The sequence below is a fragment of the Lagenorhynchus albirostris genome, chromosome 8, assembly GCF_949774975.1.
Source record: "Lagenorhynchus albirostris chromosome 8, mLagAlb1.1, whole genome shotgun sequence".
In the NCBI taxonomy this organism is placed as follows: Eukaryota; Metazoa; Chordata; class Mammalia; order Artiodactyla; family Delphinidae; genus Lagenorhynchus; species Lagenorhynchus albirostris.
The window spans coordinates 41,921,598-41,939,409 of NC_083102.1; the positions used below are offsets into that span (position 1 = coordinate 41,921,598).

Below are 17,812 nucleotides of genomic sequence, written 5' to 3' on the forward strand. Positions count from 1 at the left end.
TTTTTTTTCAGGTTAAAATTTATGAAGTATCTGAGAGACATTTTCTGTAGGCCCATGATCATTCTTAATGTCATTCATATTAAAATTTCTTGGGCTCCACTGAAATCTTTGCAGAGATAAATGAAATTTTTTTATGGTTCTAGTATTCTCCAATGTGAAACTTTTATAAGAACTGTTTGAGTTTTTCCAGAAAGACCTGAGAATTCATTTTGAGATCAGTTGTCCAGAACTGATATGTTTTCCTAAATTTTAGCATCAGCTTCATGGATGGGAATAGCACTAAGCTATATTTCAGGAGCTCTGGGTTCTAGTCTGATTATGCTAAGATTAGACCTTGACAAATTGTTTAAGTCTTACATGGTTGCTAATATCCATTTTAGCTTTAAAATTTTATTATTTAATATAACTCTTTGTTACCAGAAATAGTGTATTCTGAAAAGTACCAGGAAATATTTTTAGATCCTGTGGTGTTTAGCCAAGTTCTTTGAATCAGTCCTAAAGAAGCCCCCTTTGTAGATGCATTCCAGGAAAATTTCTTATTTCCAGGAATTTATTTCTTCGATGAAACAACGTCTACATTTTTATCAGTGTTTCTTAGCCCCATGAAAGCTTGAGCAGAGGTTCAAGGAGCCCTGGGATCTGAGACTCAGTCTGCGGTCTGAGTCTGTCCAACACCCTTTCCTAAAGGAAATTAATGTGGGAGTGGTATAAGGAAGAGGGGACCTTATTTAAAGCTTAGGTTTTTTTCCATTGTGTGTGTGTGAGTGTGTGTGTGTGTGTGTGTGTGTGTGTGTGTATGATTTGAAAACTCTATCTTCTTAGTAGAACATATAATGAATGGTCAGGTTTTTCTTCTATCAGGATTAGGAGGCAAATGTTTACTTCTGTCACTTCAAGTTTATTCCAGTTTTATGACTGAGCATAGGTATCTTGAACTCCTTGGAATAAATGCATTACACAAAGAAATAACTTTTTTTTAAGTTTCTTTTGATTCATTTGAACGTCTCATTTGTTTCAGTAATTCCTATTCAGGTCTGGGATCATAAAAAGATGGCATGTTCAAAAATTCAATGCCAGTTAATGCCCTGTAACTTTGTTGGCTTGTATCTCAACATGGAAAGAGATTGATTCTGTATCGGTTATCTCACAGTGACTAGTATTTAACTCTGCTAAAGTCAACCAGTGTTAACACTCACCCACCACACCCAAGTTAGCCAAAGAACAAGAGAGCAATAACACTGCATGCCATTGACCCTCGTCCTGCCACAGCATGTATCAGACACCTCCCCTGAGAGCCAAGCTCTCTGCTAGGCCCTTGGGGTGAAGGGCATACATTGTAAGCCCTGTTATCCCAGGAAAGATATACCCAATTTTGTAGATTTAGGTAGCTGTCTGGGTTGCGGGGCAGGGGGAGATGTGGAAAATCTTTAACATCTGAAAGTAAGTTTTGTTGCTCAAATTTCATAATGGTAAATTATTGTATTTTATTTAAATGATACATGAAAAATACTGCCTGTTAACAGGGTATATTTCTGATCTCTAAGTAGCAGACAACTTTTAGTAGCTATGGAATGGAAGACATTCATCACTAACATTCTTACTTAGTTTGTAACTGGAAGTCAGTAATCAATGAAGTTGTCAGAAATGATGACGACGACCAATAATAATACAGTTTACTAAGCACTTCCTATTTGCTATGTGATTTACAAGGGTTACAGCATCTGATCCTCACCACAACCCCTGTGAAGTTAATACTGTTCTTGCATTTAAGAAAATGAGGTAAGAGAGGTGAGATCACTTGGCCCAAGATTAAAGAGCTAGAAAGTAGCAGATTCAGTATTCCAACCAAGGTCTACCTTATACCACACTGCCTTTTAAAATTGTTTTATTCCCTCCGTCCCATCTGCCACCCACTCCTCACCCCCCACTGCCCCAAATAACAATCTAGCCTCCTCAAATATGTAATTTCTTACTTTAGAAAATTTAGAGACATACTGCCTTTGGTCTAACCAGACTAAAAAACAAAAAGCATTTTTTAAAAAATAAACATCCTCCAGATGACTTTTTCCTCTATCATTTTAGAAAGGACACTTGAAACAACCTGTATTATTTACAGTTGGTTTGGTAAAAGGTGATTCACAATACTCTGCAGTATCATGTGAAAATTATTTGCGTGAAGAATGGAAAGGGTAGATCCTAATCTTAAAACTGCATTTGACACAGTAGATTTTATGGTTCTTTCTTTGCCTCATTGTAATTTGGCCTGTTTATTAGCACTATAAGTACTTAAAATCCAGTACTGTACTTCCCACTCTTTGCTGCAGATAATTTTGAACTCAATGCATAAGTACCAGCCACGGGTGCACATCATTAAGAAGAAAGACCACACAGCCTCATTACTTAATCTGAAGTCTGAAGAATTCAGAACATTCATCTTTCCAGAAACAGTTTTTACGGCGGTCACTGCCTACCAGAATCAACTGGTGAGTATACCCTTCACAATTTATTTCCCGAATAAGATAAGGCTTTAGGAGAGTTATCTTCTTGGAGAGAAGGGCTATCCCAGTACTCAAAACAGAAATTCACTTTGGAGAAAGCTATGGAGAATCAGCCCCAGGACTTCCAAATATGTTGAGTATCCATGGCTCAAGGTTATGAAGGTCTGTATTACACCATCTTTCTTAGAACCTTTATACTCCTGGTCAGGCTGTTCACTGCTCACATGTCCCACCCAAACCTGACCCAATCTGCCTTCTCAAATTTTCTCAAGAACATTACCTGCTTCCTTCTCTTTCTGGTAGAGCCTCATGACATGTGTTACCATACACTCATTGCTTCATAAAATTTAGAAGTTCAGTTTTTCTGCTAAATTAGCACACGTAGTGTGCTAGCCAACTATCCAAACTACTGATACATTAGATATTTTGTGAGATTTATTCAGCTGTAATTCAGGGTAAGATAATTCTAGTAGAATGATCTTAAATGCCTCTTTAGATAATAGACTGTAGTATGTAAGCAGTTGTGTATTTAATTAACATCAAGATATCTAATTTGTAATATTGAGTTATATATTTTCTATTCTCTGTTGTAAATCATATTTAAAATTTATGCATTTCTTCATCCATAAGGCTTAGTCCAACTCTACTGTAAATATTTATCAAAGTGTTGCTAAGGACTGAATCCTGTTAGATACTTCCCCATGTATTCTTTCATGGTCAGCATAATCTTGAAGGCCAGGGGTAACAGTAACATTCTTTAGTGAGGAATCTGAAGCTAAGAGAGGACAAGTAACTTTTCCACAGTCTGAATGGACCAGAAGTAGAATTCCTTTTGATACACTGTACTTTAGTAAAAGGAACTCACATTGTCAGTTTACTCTGGGTTTTGTGTCTTGCTTTTATTTGACTGGTTATAGGTATCCAGGACTCTTGCTCTCCTCATGTCTTGATGTTATATTTTGGGTTCTGAGTGAATACTGTTAGGTGCTACCTGATAGATGGCTCAGAGTCCAGAGTGGGATGGTCAACCAAGCAAAAATGGTGTTGAGTCTCTCAGGAAAAGCAAGAAGATGAAACTGAAAGCCCAGGTAGCCCTACACAGATGAGGAAACAGGAAGTCAGAGAAGGGATGTAGAAAAATGGCCAGAGTGGGTATGTGTCTGTAAGGCATAAGCACCTATAATTTCCATATGACTTTGAGTAGATTTCACTTCACCACTGTGGCTGCCATCTTCTTTGCCTGTAAACTGGGACTAAGAAACAGACCATCTTAGGGAACAACTGTTAAGGATCAAATGAGATGCTGTGCATAAACATGCCTTTGGAAATTGTAAGGCACTCTGTAAATAAAGCACGTGGTGACTGTTGGACTGTCTCTGGAATGTCCAAAGAGGATTTGCCACCATTTGGATTTTTAAATGTTAGTGGCAACTTTTCAATGAAATAAATGAATGCACAAATGTTATACTATTTATCTTTAAGTAAAAGCAAAGTACTATAACTTTTTAATTATCCTTAAGATAACAACACAGCAGTGGTAACTTTCAGAGAATGCCCAAGCTAAAAATTTGGGTATAGAGTGAAGCCCACAAAGCCCTAAAACATAATGCTATTTCTCTTAGAATCTGGAACACTGACATCAACAATCCCATTTTTAATTTATTTGAGGACACATGTAATACAGGTATCACAGGATCTAAAAAGATTCCTGAAACATTTAATTCAATTTACACTAACTGAATTAGTAGCTTTTATATTATAAAACATCAGATTTATACTAATACAAGAAAACCTGCTGATGTTTGAAAATGAAATAAAAACTTGTCATATGGAAAGTTCATTGCTTTTATCAGAATTATCTGTAAAGGGAGCCAAAGCAAGAATAGGTAACTTGGGATTGTTTAGTGAAAATTATGGGCAGAACAAAATTAAGGAAAGTTCTAAGTGTAACACCTTAGATTTGGTTTAACTGATGAAGAAGCAATCCTGAATAAATATTGGCAGGACCTCTCATATCATGGAACACAGAATAGGAGGTTATTATCTACATAATTATAATAACAGCTAATATTTGGGTGCGCAAGGCACCATTTAAAGTGCAGTCTTATTTAATCCTCACAATGATATTATGAGATAGGAACAACAGTATTTTTATGTTGCATTTTACAGTTCAAAGAATGGAGGCATGGAGTTAAATAACTTATCCAATGTGACCCTGCTGCTCCCATCACAGATATGAATCCAGGTAGTTAGGTTTAAAAGCCTAACCTCTTTAGGTGCTTGGTGTCCCCAAGAAAGGGGAACCTCACCTCCTCTCAATGAATGGACCCTCAATGAATGTGACCCTGATGGATTCAAGACATCCTTTTTAGAGGGTTTCAGTTCTTTATGTTAATTTCTTTTCTTTTCTTTTCAGCAAGTGCTCACTGCTTACCTGCTGTGTGCAGGGAGCTCTTCACACTGACAGTAGCCAGTGTAACAAGATGGTAATCAACCTATATTGACAGTCAAAATATCCACTGGCATTAGCTGTTTCTAATAGGAGCCATATGCTTTAGTGACATTACCTCACTGAATTCTTTTGTTTCCGCTCAACATTTATCTAGAAAATTTTCAAATATCCCAAAGTTAAACAGATGGTAAAATGAACCACGTATACTCTCCACCCAGATTCAACAATTAACATTTTTCCAATTTGCTTTACCTCCCCTGCCCCATTTCTCAATCTCTGTACATGTACATACTTTCCCCCTTCTCGCAACCATTTGAAACTAAGATGCATGCATCATGATACTTTACCTGTAAGTACTTCTACAAGTTTAGACTGACAATAAGATTACTTTGTAACCACAGTATCTTTACAACATCTAAAATTGAGTTCATATTAAAAATTTCGGGATGGACCTACAAATGTCTTTATAGCCTTCCCCCCCAACCCCCGCCTTTGAACTAGTATCCACCTAAGGTTCATGGTTTGGATTTATTTTAATTTAGAAGAATCTCTCTATATTTTTAATCAATATCTCACTTAATTCTGACACTAATCCCCTGAATAAGGCCCCATAAGCCTCATTTTGTGGATGAAGAAACTGAGGTTCAGAGTGGTTAATACACTTGCCCAAGGTCACAAATCTGGTAAGTGAAAGAACCATCTTCTGGGTATTAACTCCTCCTTTTTGGTAGCATCCTGCTGGATTGCAAGGCCAAGAAAATGACCACTGACAGTGTCAAGGTTGGGAAACTGAATGTGAAAATACTGCTAAATTAAAATAGGCTAAGATTCTAATAAACACATATCCCAACACTAGTTGCTCCTCTTGAAAATGTTTATTTCTAATTAAGATTATAAATAGGCTCAAAATCCACCTACCAGCGCCTAGCTACCTTTCACTGCATCATTAAGTGTAACGATTAATATGATTAGTATATATCATTTCATTGCTAAATAACCCACAATAAGTGATTAAATTCAGTACTGCTTTTCTCAATAGATCCTGCCATGTCTGAGTTTATTTCTGTGCACCCACCTTTAAAGCCATAATCCCTAGCACAATGCTGTATGTGTGTGTGTATGTGTGTGTGCATGTGTGTGTGCTTTTACTTAAAGATAAATAGTATAACATTTGTGCATTCATTTATTTCATTGAAAAGTTGCCACTAACATTTAAAAATCCAAATGGTGGCAAATCCTCTTTGGACATTCCAGAGACAGTCCAACAGTCACCACGTGCTTTATTTATAGAGTGCCTTAAAATTTCCAAAGGCATGTTTATGCACAGCATCTCATTTGATCCTTACAGTTGTTCCCTAAGATGGTCTGTTTCTTAGTCCCAGTTTACAGGCAAAGAAGATGGCAGCCACAGTGGTGAAGTGAAATCTACTCACATATATATTTGAAATTCAATTAATAGTCAAAAATTTGATTTGGTATACTAATGAGCCATTTTTGCAAATGGTTTATAGACCTCATAAGACCAATCGAAATTCATGTGGGGTGAATAAATCATTTTGGGGGTTAGTATTTTCATTAGTCTTACACAGTTTTCTGAAGTTATCCTTGATTCTTTCTAGGCCTCCTCACATTTACTGCCTTTTCACTGCTATACCATGCTTGTCTACTGATTTACCCATAATAAACATAAAATAAATATATAGGAAATAAACAAATATGTACTAAGTACAGTATAAATATTAGAGTATTTTCATGCACAAAGAACAGGGAGAAAAGAGAGAAAGAAGATTTAAAAGTTCATACTTAGGACCACCTTTATATCTCTTAAACTTTGGATAGGACATTATTTACATATATATTAAAAGCCAAATCAAATTTTCCATTAGAATTCGTGAAAAAGCTTCTCATTTATTGTGTCTGGTAGTTTTATTTGTAAGTAATGAAAACGGGACCTTTTCCCTATTTTTTCCTCTGGTTTTTGTGAGGAAATGATTGCATTTCTTTACATTATTAGATTAAAGCTAAATACATTATACTTTCAAAAAACTATTTTATAATATAAGATTTAAAGGTCATACATTGTTTTTGAGCAGGCAAGCCATTGCTGTAAAGTTGAAGTGTAGGTCAGGTTTCATTTTTAAATGCCTTTGGACAGATCTTTTCCTGATAATTGGAGAAACGGTCTCTGAGGGCCAATTTCACCTTGTGGCTGGGAACCCCAGCTATATTCAGTCCAGTAATATCACATGGAATAGTAACTACTAGAAAAAGTCCCTTTCTCTTTGGTGCAGCTGGCAGTGTCAAAATCTGCCCTCCATTTATACATTTATTTATCTATAAAGGAGATGTTGAAAGAATGAATTTTTTTGGTTAGGAAGTGTATTATGTTCCATATTATTAAGATAATACATGAAAAAACAGGTGTATTTTGACCACAATTAGTCAGTGATTTGCATATATGTACATACACTTGAAACAGGATTTCTTAAGCACATACTGCTGTCCTTGTTAATTCTTCTTCCTCATAAAATGAAAAATATTGCTGCTTTTAAAATTTGTTGTTGAATCATAAAGACATACTTGTAGTTTCACATGGGTTCTCTACATACGTTTTTGGTAGCTGACTATTTTTGGATCTTTCTTTTAGCTTTACCTTTGACATGGGTGATGCTGTTCAACAGCTTTACAAGCTGCAGGTATTCTATATTAGGAAAATGATGTCCAACTGACATCACTGTATATAACTCAGGTCTTTCTCTCATTGGTTCTCAAATACGTAACTTTTTCGTTCTCGCACATTTCATAAAGGGATATAAAACTATGTCTGCAGAAATGAATTTCTTTCTATTAACTACTGGTTTTTATTTAAATATCCATGGAATAAAATCTGTGCCTGACCTTTTAAAAGTGCATGATTAACTAGAATGTTAAAACTTTGCTATTTAAAAATTACTTTATCTTAAAATAGAAAACAAAATGCTTTTTATGTAGACTCAAGAATTTCACCTAGTCTATAACTGGTAAACATATGAAATCATATTTCTGACTGCTTGTCCTGGAAGCAAAGTTCAAAAGACATTTCTGGGGTGCTTATTGTTGGTGCCCCAGTAGATTCAGAGTCTGTGATATCACAGTGAGCACGGTGGGCTCATTAAGAAGTCTACCCACAGTCCCTGTACTGCTAATCAGTACTCCATAAAGCCTGTTCAAGACTGTAGTGGTTAGTTCAGGGCCCCCGTACAATTTTAGTAGTAAGAGATCCATTCAGCTTTTTTTCTCTAACTTCCAAAAGCAATTTTTTTCCCTGGAATTAGATAAAATAGTCCATAGAGAAAGTAAATACCTGGTTACTCTCTTGAGCTCCTTTTCTAATTAACACACTAAAGTTAAATCACTGCTGAACCAACTGGTAAATCTAGCTGTATGAGTACATCTTGTACTATTCTTGAAACTTCCCTTCAGTTTGAAATTATATCAAATGTAAAGTAAAAAAGTTACCATTGATACTCTTGGGGATGATGAAAGAAGGACCAAAAAGATACTGGAAAGAGAAAGTTCTAATAAATGAAAGAAAATTCCAAAGAAATCTGAAAACTTGTGTTGAATTTGATTCACTTCCTCATTCAAAGTTATGGCAGTAATACTAGATATGGTGACACATCAATTGAGCAACTAACACACACACACTGAGAATATTTATTTTCTACGACAACTCCACAATCATTACATTCTGAGCCAACAGTCTACCTCCTGGAAATATAAATAACAACAAATACAATTCTCAAAATCCTTTTCAGGGACAAAGTGGATCAAAGGTGGTTCTTTAACTGTTATAACAGATAGATAATATTTTCTATTCTTTTAGTTTATAAAGACTCAAACAAAGCTTGATATGGTTCACATTTTTTTGTTATATTTATTAAAAAAAATTTTTTTTGGCTGCACTGCGTGGCTTGCAGGATGTTAGTTTCCCGACCAGGGATTGAACCCGGGACCCGGCAGTGAAAGCGCCAAGTCCTAACCACTGGACCACCAGGGAATTCCTGATATGGTTCATATTTTAGAGGGATGGCTGCAAAAGGACTTCGTTCAAAATTTCTCCATCAGATATTATTTGCCTTTGTCTCCAGAAAATTTTATCCATTGGCAAATCCATTCACTTTTTATAAATGAGCTTGTAAGAATTGAACTTGAAGACTTAACTTTATTGCTGTATCTTACAGTTTCAGTTTGAAGCTTTTATCTGGGTTTGGTACACACTTAACATCACCTAACACTGCAGGGGACGTGGTGCCAGCTTCTTTAGTGGCACTTAAACCACTTCCAGTTCTATGTATGCCTCTGCCTGCTCCATGGAATTTTAGGGACCATGTGATCTCATTTCTGTTGATAAATTATTGTGAAAGTGTTTTCATGAACTATAAAGCACTTTAGAAATCTAAAGTATTTTCATTTATAATTATTCAGTAGAAAAAGATAAAGAAATCCCATTTTTGAGGATTTAAAAATCTTGTTGGTGTTTTACAATTCTAGAATATATTGACTGCTTGGGCTTTAGAAAATGTTTGTAATTTATTTCAAACAAATAAAACTTTTTATCTTTGCCCTGAAAACTGACCTTTAATACTAAATCCTAGTCTGAAAGAATGGCTAGAAGAATGGCTTTCACCCTTTAGAAATCCATGCCCTTAATTAAAGGGGTGGCTGAGTGTGAGAGAATGTTCTCTACAAACTCTTGATGGCCACACTTTAGGGGCAACCTCAGTGGTTCCTGTATATTTCTTTCTATGCACACAAAGACCTGTTGCTGTCCATTAAGAACAGGTTTCTTACTTATCTAGCTTATTTCCTTCACTGTTTACCATTGTCCATTAACTAAGCTGAAAAGGAAATTAGCAATTTTATTTTTGGCTACTCTAGAGTGAATGTGCATGGGACAATAATGAGCATTTCTGAGGCACTGTCAAGTGTCCTTAAAAACTAATATCAAAGAATCAATCTTACAACTTGCCAGTGTTAATGATAGAGAAGTTCAGTCTCTCTGGTAAGGATAGTGTGGGAAGTTCTATTTCAAGTGAGGTAAATAGCTTTTTGCAGCTTGTACATTGGTTAGCTCACATTAAGAAAACTTGAAAAGTAAAAAAAAAAGACTGTCTTTTGTAATGAAAAAAAAATTCTTTAGATGTTAATAGTTTAAAATGAAAAGTAGATACACTCTGATCAAAGGGAAAGTTGCTTATTGGCAAAATAGTATTTCAAACTATTATATATCTCAAAATAGATATATTTTTGATTGTGTTTATTCCTTACTTTGAATGAGGAAGGCATGCCGCCCTCAATCTATAACTTTTTTTCCAGGTTAAGACTACTCTGTGTGTGTCTCTCTTTCCAAAGATGAATGTGGGTTCTCATTTTGACACAAATGACCTATGACTCTCTTTAAAGGTGTCTGTCGTTCTAATTCCAATAATTCTCCTCCATTCCTTTTAGCTCTTAACACTCAGAAATTTTGCAAGTAGAGCATCTTTTAATCAATGTTTTATTTATTTATTTTCTTTGTAACCTAACATTTTTCCGTGAAGGTGCAGTGCATATATTTTAATGGATCTTTCTACATTAATATTGTGAAAATTATGACTAGCACAACACAGACACTTAATACTTCAGACTATGATTCTTATTAGGAAATTTTTTTTTCCATATAAGCATAGAGTCTGTAAGTAACATTATATGGGAGGATAATAAGAGACCCACTAATTTGATTCTTATTTAGTCAGATGGAAAGGGGAACAGGGGTAAATTTATATGCTGAAAGCTTTATATCATGTATTTATGTCAGGTATTTCATATAGTATTGAACATGAAGTTACTATTGTGGTATCCATTATGGTATATATCGGTACCCATGGTATTAACAAATGAGGCTGCCAAGTCAGCATGAGGTAACGTTCTTGTTTTTATTCCCCATTACTCACCAATGCTGGCCTTCTAGACAGCTTCCCTATTCCCCAGTCGAGCTCTAGCCTTTCACTACTCTCTTAAATACTTCACACGGCAGCCACACTGTTTGTAAAAGGCCCCCATTTCAAACTGTCTCTATCCATTGACTTCCAGCCTGTTTTAGGACCAGTCTGTCCTCAACTACTTCCTTCTCTCTGAGGCCTTCTCTGACCATTCCACCCAATTTAGGCCTCTTGTGAACTTCCTTAGCAATTTTAACCTCTATCACAATACTGAGAGACATTAAGATATTCTTGGGGTGCCATGATGGAAAATGAACAAACTTTTTATTTCTGATTTTATTTCCTTGACCATGGAAATGATACAGTTTTGTTACACTTTCTTCCCTTTCCAGATAACCAAGCTGAAAATAGATAGTAATCCTTTTGCCAAAGGATTCCGGGACTCCTCCAGGCTCACTGACATTGAGAGGTAATGAGAATTTTCTGTTTACTTTTTTGCCTAGATAAGATAAAGAGAAGCACTAGTTTGTAAGAGCACACTCCTTTCAACACCAAAGAGCCATAACCTCACTGTATAGAGTCTCCAATACTCTGTATAGTCTCCAGTTCTCTGCCCCACCTTCCCTTCCAGTTATAAACCCTGTAGATATGCAACTGCTTAAGCTTTGACAGCTGCAGCAGCTGGATCTATTCTACACTCAATTTCTGAGTGAAGTGGTTTCTTTGGACAGGACGTTTTTTCAACGGGGCTTCTTTGTTATCAAAGACACAGTCCTCTACATGATATTAAGCTTCATGTCTTGAGTGGCAATCCACAGAGAAATAGATTCTTAATAGCCTTTCCCTTCTGAAGTGGATATATTTGTTAACATAAAGACTATAAAGGTAGTTTGGAATTTTGAAACAAGGAGAGGCCATTTAAATCAAGGGGTATATTTTACCTACAGCATAGACTGCTTATACTTAATAGGAAAGCTATCAGATCTCAGGACCTTTAAGAAGGCAAGTGACAATCATGTGCCGTAATTTACCCCACTTTTTATTTAATTAAAATGGTTCACACGGTGTGAGACTGTCTACGTGATGAGTAATGACCATATTGAGGTGCATAGTTTGCCCAAAATTAATGTCAAAAAATGTTTTTTTCAAGGAGAAGATTATTTGTATCCCTTAAACATACTATGTAACTTTCTGTACTTATTCTGTTTTGTTTTTGGTGAGCACATTTAAGTTCCACTCTCTTTACAAATTTGAATTATATAATACAATGTTATCAACTATAGTCACCATTTCACACATTAGATCGTCAGATCTTACTCATCTTCTGTATCTGATCTTTTACGTGGCCTGGAATCTTTTGACAGGTGGGGTACCCTAGCTTTATCTCCAAATCTTTGTGTGATTTCCCTACCGACTGCTACGTGTTTCTGCCACACTCTTTGTTACCTACCACATGGTCACATCTGACCTCAGCACTTCTCTCTGACCTGTCCTGGAAACTCAAATTAAAGGATGATTACGTGTTTTAGCAACATCTGTCTTATCCTTCCCTCATCCTTCCCAAATGGCAGAGCATAGGCGTGTGGTTTTGACTTGTGGGAACAGATATAGAAGCTCAGTGGGGAGACAAAGTATCCAGCAGGAGAGACTGAAAGTTGGGTAGAACTGTGGCATCTGAGTAGAAAAGATTAATTAGTTGGAGTGCTTGACAAGTGACTGTGGGGTATTGAGAGATCAGGGAAGGAAACTTGAGCTTGTTGAAAAATCCATTGCAAAATGCAGAGAGATGGCAAGGAGATAACTCTCCAATTAGGTGGGACATAGGCGTGCAAATAGGTCATAAGACCCAAGTCAGTGAGAAAGTGGTATCAGCAGCGTGGGTGACAAAGGAGTCCATTTACAAAGGCTACTTGCATTTAGGTGTGGCCTTTTTTATCTCCTATTTCTGGAGTGCCAGAGGTACTGATTCAGACTGGGTTTATGCAAATGGGATTTTAATATGTGAACTTTTTCTCCGTTCTAGTCAGGGGTCAGGCAAGAATGAAAATAGTGGCTCAGTCGGGAAGTAAGTGATGTGTTTTTACAGTGGGCATCATATCTTCTGTCTCAAATCAGTGGATGAGCATGGTATATAGAGACAAAGTCATGGGTTAGAGCCCCAGCTCTGCCTTTTCCTGCCTGAGTGATCCTAGAGAAGTCACCTAACCCCTGAATCTGTTTCCTCATCTAGAAAAATGGAGAAAATAACCCTGCTTACTTCAAAGGTTTATTATGAGAACCATGTAAGATGACATTTATGAAAGCACTTCTAAATCTCAAAATGTAAAATAATTATATTTTATTAGATGAGCATAGTTTTACCCCATCTAAGCTACTTTTAATAGTCTTAATAAACTACTCCTAGAGTAAAAATAGCCCCTTTTGTTGCACTTGTGCTCACGAGAGACAAGTACCCAGACTCACTACCCTTTAGAGAGACGGATTTGATAACACACGCAGCCACATTTTCCACTTATTTAATAAACATCCTGATGTGGGGAACACTCACATGTACATGAAGCTAAGAAGCTTTCAATGGTCTGAGGGCCAAGAGAGCATCTTATGTAACTAGCTGCAAGTTTGCAAGATGACCTAAGTAGTGTGAAATTGGCCAAGGTTTTGGATTTCATTTCCAGGTATTTCAGTCTGAATTTTTTCTAAGCAGCCTTTGGGGATGGGACAAATCAGATCAATTGATCTTTGGAGACCTAAAGAAATTAAATTAGTCTGGAGTCAGTTACTGCACTAAACCATCTAGTAATTGAATTGCTCCTTGTAACTGACTGAAAACAGCCCTATTTGTAACAATATAGAGAGCTTTTTTTAATAAGAGATCTGAGAGAAAAACACATCTTTTTAGGACATGATGACAGAAATTGCACTTTTCTAACCTAATTGAATATGATGTTATAAATATGTGACCTTAATGATTTCAAGTTTCCTGTTCTAGATTTACAGCTACTGTGTGGGACACCCAAACAAAAATGCCTTTAGGATTGGATCTGTTTGCCTTATACCTCTAAACTCACAGTATTATTCTTTCTACATCTGCACAAACTTTGAGGATACTCTAAAGGGCATTCTGGTTGTCTTGCTCTCATTTTATGAGGTTCCATTCAGATACCTGAATGTCTTACATACTTCATGTGCAGCCTTCTCCAGGGACAGCATCTCCCTCATTTATAAAAGGCAACTCATTACCAAAAGTAGAAAGTGTTTTCATTAGATGCTTTGCACATATACCTACAATGGACAGCCAAGAAGCAAATCAAAAGCTCAAAGGGATTTCTTAATATAATCTAATTTATAGTTATTTAGTTCAGGGAAAGAATTATCTGCTGGTGCCATATAATAAATAACTTACAGACACTCTATCAGTTGGTTTTTCTTTTGTGGGGAGGGAAGGGGCACTTTGTATAGTAAGTGAAGGCATGGTATTACTTCGGAGAAAGCAGAAATGACTATGAAGATATTTAAATGTTCAAAATTAAGTTTCTTCTGTTAAGTTTTTTTGTTTGTTTGTTTGCTTTGTTTTTTACAATTAGAGTTCATGCTTATTGCAAAAAAATACTGACAAGCAAGAAAAAGAGCATAAAAAAGTAACAAAATCCCATTCACTCAGAGATAACCACTGACAAAACTTATATATTCTTCCAGATACTTTCCTATGCACATATGGACATTAACTTCCTTTGAAGTTTACCACACACACTATTTTTAATCATTTTTCCCTTAATATCAATAGGTATATGTCTGTAGTATACTTTTTAATGGCTGTCTAATTTTCCATTGTGTACAATAATTTGACCAATCCTATAATGTTAGTTACTTAGGTTTCCCACTCTTTGTTATGACAAACAGTGCCAGGAAGTAAAATGTATATCTTTACACATGTTACTCATTATTACTATAGGATAAATACTAACAAATAAAAATGCTGTGTAAAAGGATACACATTATTTTAACCATAATGTTATTTTTAATTGTTAAATTTTGGGGAAAACCTGAATGTTCAACAATAGGAGAATGGTTTAATAAATTTTTATAGTCATGCAATGGAATTTTTTAAAATTGTGGTAAAATATGCATTTTTAAGTGTATAATTCAGTGGCATTAAGTACACTCACAATGTTATACAACCATCACCATATCCATTTCCAGAATGTTTCCAACATCCCAAACAAATAAATCTGTACCCATTAAACAGTAACTCTCTACTCCTCCTCTCCACAGCCCCTGGTAATGTCTATTCTACTTTCTGTCTCAATGAATTTGTCTAGTTTAGGTACCTCATATAAATGGAAAGATATGCATGTTTTAAAGGCTTTTCATATATACTGCCAAGTTTCCTTCAAGAAAGATTGTCCATGTCATGATCAAGAGTGTCCATTTCTTTGCACATTTGTGAAATATGATCATCATCTTGTTATCTTTGCCAATTTGATAGGTGAAACTCTGCATTTCTCTTTTGTAAATTGACCTATTTATGTCCTTCGCCCATTGTTTTTTTCTTTTGGATTGTTCATCTTTTCTCTTATTCATCTATAAAAGCTGTTCTTATGTATTAATATTTTTATTGTTAATATATATTGGAATTATTTTATCCGTTTGAAATTAGCTTTTTACTTATGTTTTTGATAAACAGAATATTTCATCACCAAATGTATTGTTCTCTTTATGATTTCTATCTTAAAAAGATTCTCTAGTCCAAAAAAACATAAATAGGTAAATATTCAACTACAGATTTTCTATCATTTTATTGCTTTCTAGGTTTTTATTTAAATACTTAACTCATGCAGTATTGATTTTGTATAAAATATAAAATAGATGTTATTGTATATTTTTTATAAGTGGCCCCAAAACTATATATTTACTAATATATTCCTTCCCACTTTTAAAAAATTTCCCCTTTATCATATACTAAATTCTTACCTATAGTTGTTTTTAGTCTCCTTATTGATCTGCCAGTATTGTATTGTTATAATTTTGGTAAATTGGTATAATATATAAATATTTGATGATAGGTATAGATATCTGATATGACAAACTCCAGATCTTTTTTTACTTGTCATTTTCAAATTTTCTTGACATTCTTTGACATTTATGCTTCCAGTCTCTGGAATTTTGTCCAGTCTTCCCAAAAAACGTCATTGGAATTTTGATTGGGCTTGTGTTGAATTTATATAATAATTTGGGGGAGAAAAATGATATCTTTACAGTATTGAGACTTCTAGGAGTATGTCATATGTTTGTCTTTTTACTAAAACCTCTTCTTATGTTCTTTAGAAGTTTTGGTATTTTCAAGTTTATAAGTCCTACACAGTTTCTTAGGCACAAAGCTACATTGTCCAGTTAAATAGCCACTAGCCACAGATGGCTAGTGAGGACCTGAAATGTGGCTATTCCATATTAAGAAATACCATAGGCACCAAAAAACAAAACAAATACAAAAAAACAAGCAACAAAAAAACCCAAACACTGATTTTTAGGGTTTAGTATGAAATAAAAGACTGAAAGTATCTCAACAATAGTTTTAGGATATTGATTACATGTTGAAATAATATTTTGGAGATATACTGGGTTAAATAAAATACTAAAATTAATTTCACTTGCTTTTTCAAAATGTGACAACTAGACTATTAAAAATTACATACGTGGCTCACGTTACCTTTCTTTTGTCTAGAATGTACTAGAATTTTTAATTAGAAATCGGTCTAGTCTGTAAAAAGCTATTGATTCCTATATGTCTTTGGCATCCTGCCATTTTATTGAACTTAAAAAAATTAGTTTTAACAATTTTTCCTTTTATTCTCTTGAGTTATCCACTTAGATTTCTATATCATTTGCAAAAATGATCATTTTATCGTTTTCTTTCTAGGATTTACGCCTTTAACAATGTCTTTTTCTTGTTTTATTACACTGACTAAAATTTCCGGAATACTATTAAAAAATGATGATAGTTAGCATTTTTCTCTTGTCCTTGACTTATTTAGTAACACCTCATGTTTTATCATTATATATGGTTTTCACTGGCTGTTGGTTTCAGATTGATATGCTTTATCATATTGAGGTATGCCTAAATTAAGAATATTTTGCTATCCTGAATGTTAACTGAATTTATATTAAATGCTCTTTTAACATCCACTGAGACAATTTAAATTATTTTTCTACTTTTAAATAAAAATATGATTAATTCTAGTCATACTATGTTGAGCCATCCTTGTATTTCTGGAATACATCCTATCTGGATTTTATCTGTTTTTCTTGTAATATATTGCTGGATTTAACTTACTCATATTTTATTTAAGACTCTTTGTATCAGTCTTCATAACAGAGATATACTTTGTTTCTTCTTTACTTCTCTGTCAGTCTTTGGTATCAGGTTTCTGCTAGTTTGTTTGAATAAACTGAAATATCTTCCTTCTTTTTATTGTTTGATCCGTTTAAATCCAAAGAAGTGATACTTTACAGTCTTGCCCATAAATTCATCTGGGTGCACTATTCTTTTGAGGAATACTTCTTTAACTCCTTTCTTAGTTTGTTCCATAATTTATCAGTCAAATGATCATTTACTTCTATCCCATTTAATGCCTGTCTTAAGTTCTACTTTGTCTCATCTTATATTGGTATATCTTAACATTTTTTGCTTTTATTTGCCTTCCAATTTTTAAAAATCTTTGTCCCTACAGCAATAGACCCCTCTTTCTCTTGCATAATCAAACAAATATCTTGACATTTCTTTCATTAAGTAAAAAACAACCTTCTCTTGATGCCATGTGTCTCTTGAGTTACTGATTTTCCCAGTTTTCGACTCCTTCTTATAGTAAAGCTCCTTAAAAAGAGTTGTGTGTATTCTCTTC

At 34.8% G+C, this 17,812-nt stretch overlaps 1 protein-coding gene across 1 annotated transcript in view; it reads left to right on the forward strand.

Annotated features, from left to right (window-relative positions):
• The window catches only part of TBX20 (T-box transcription factor 20), a 55,487-nt gene that overhangs the window by 11,161 nt on the left and 26,514 nt on the right, over positions 1-17,812 (forward strand). The window contains exons 5-6 of the mRNA XM_060156027.1: positions 2,325-2,483; positions 11,306-11,382. Coding sequence (XP_060012010.1) covers positions 2,325-2,483; positions 11,306-11,382 — 236 coding nt within the window. The remainder of the gene's footprint in view (positions 1-2,324; positions 2,484-11,305; positions 11,383-17,812) is intronic.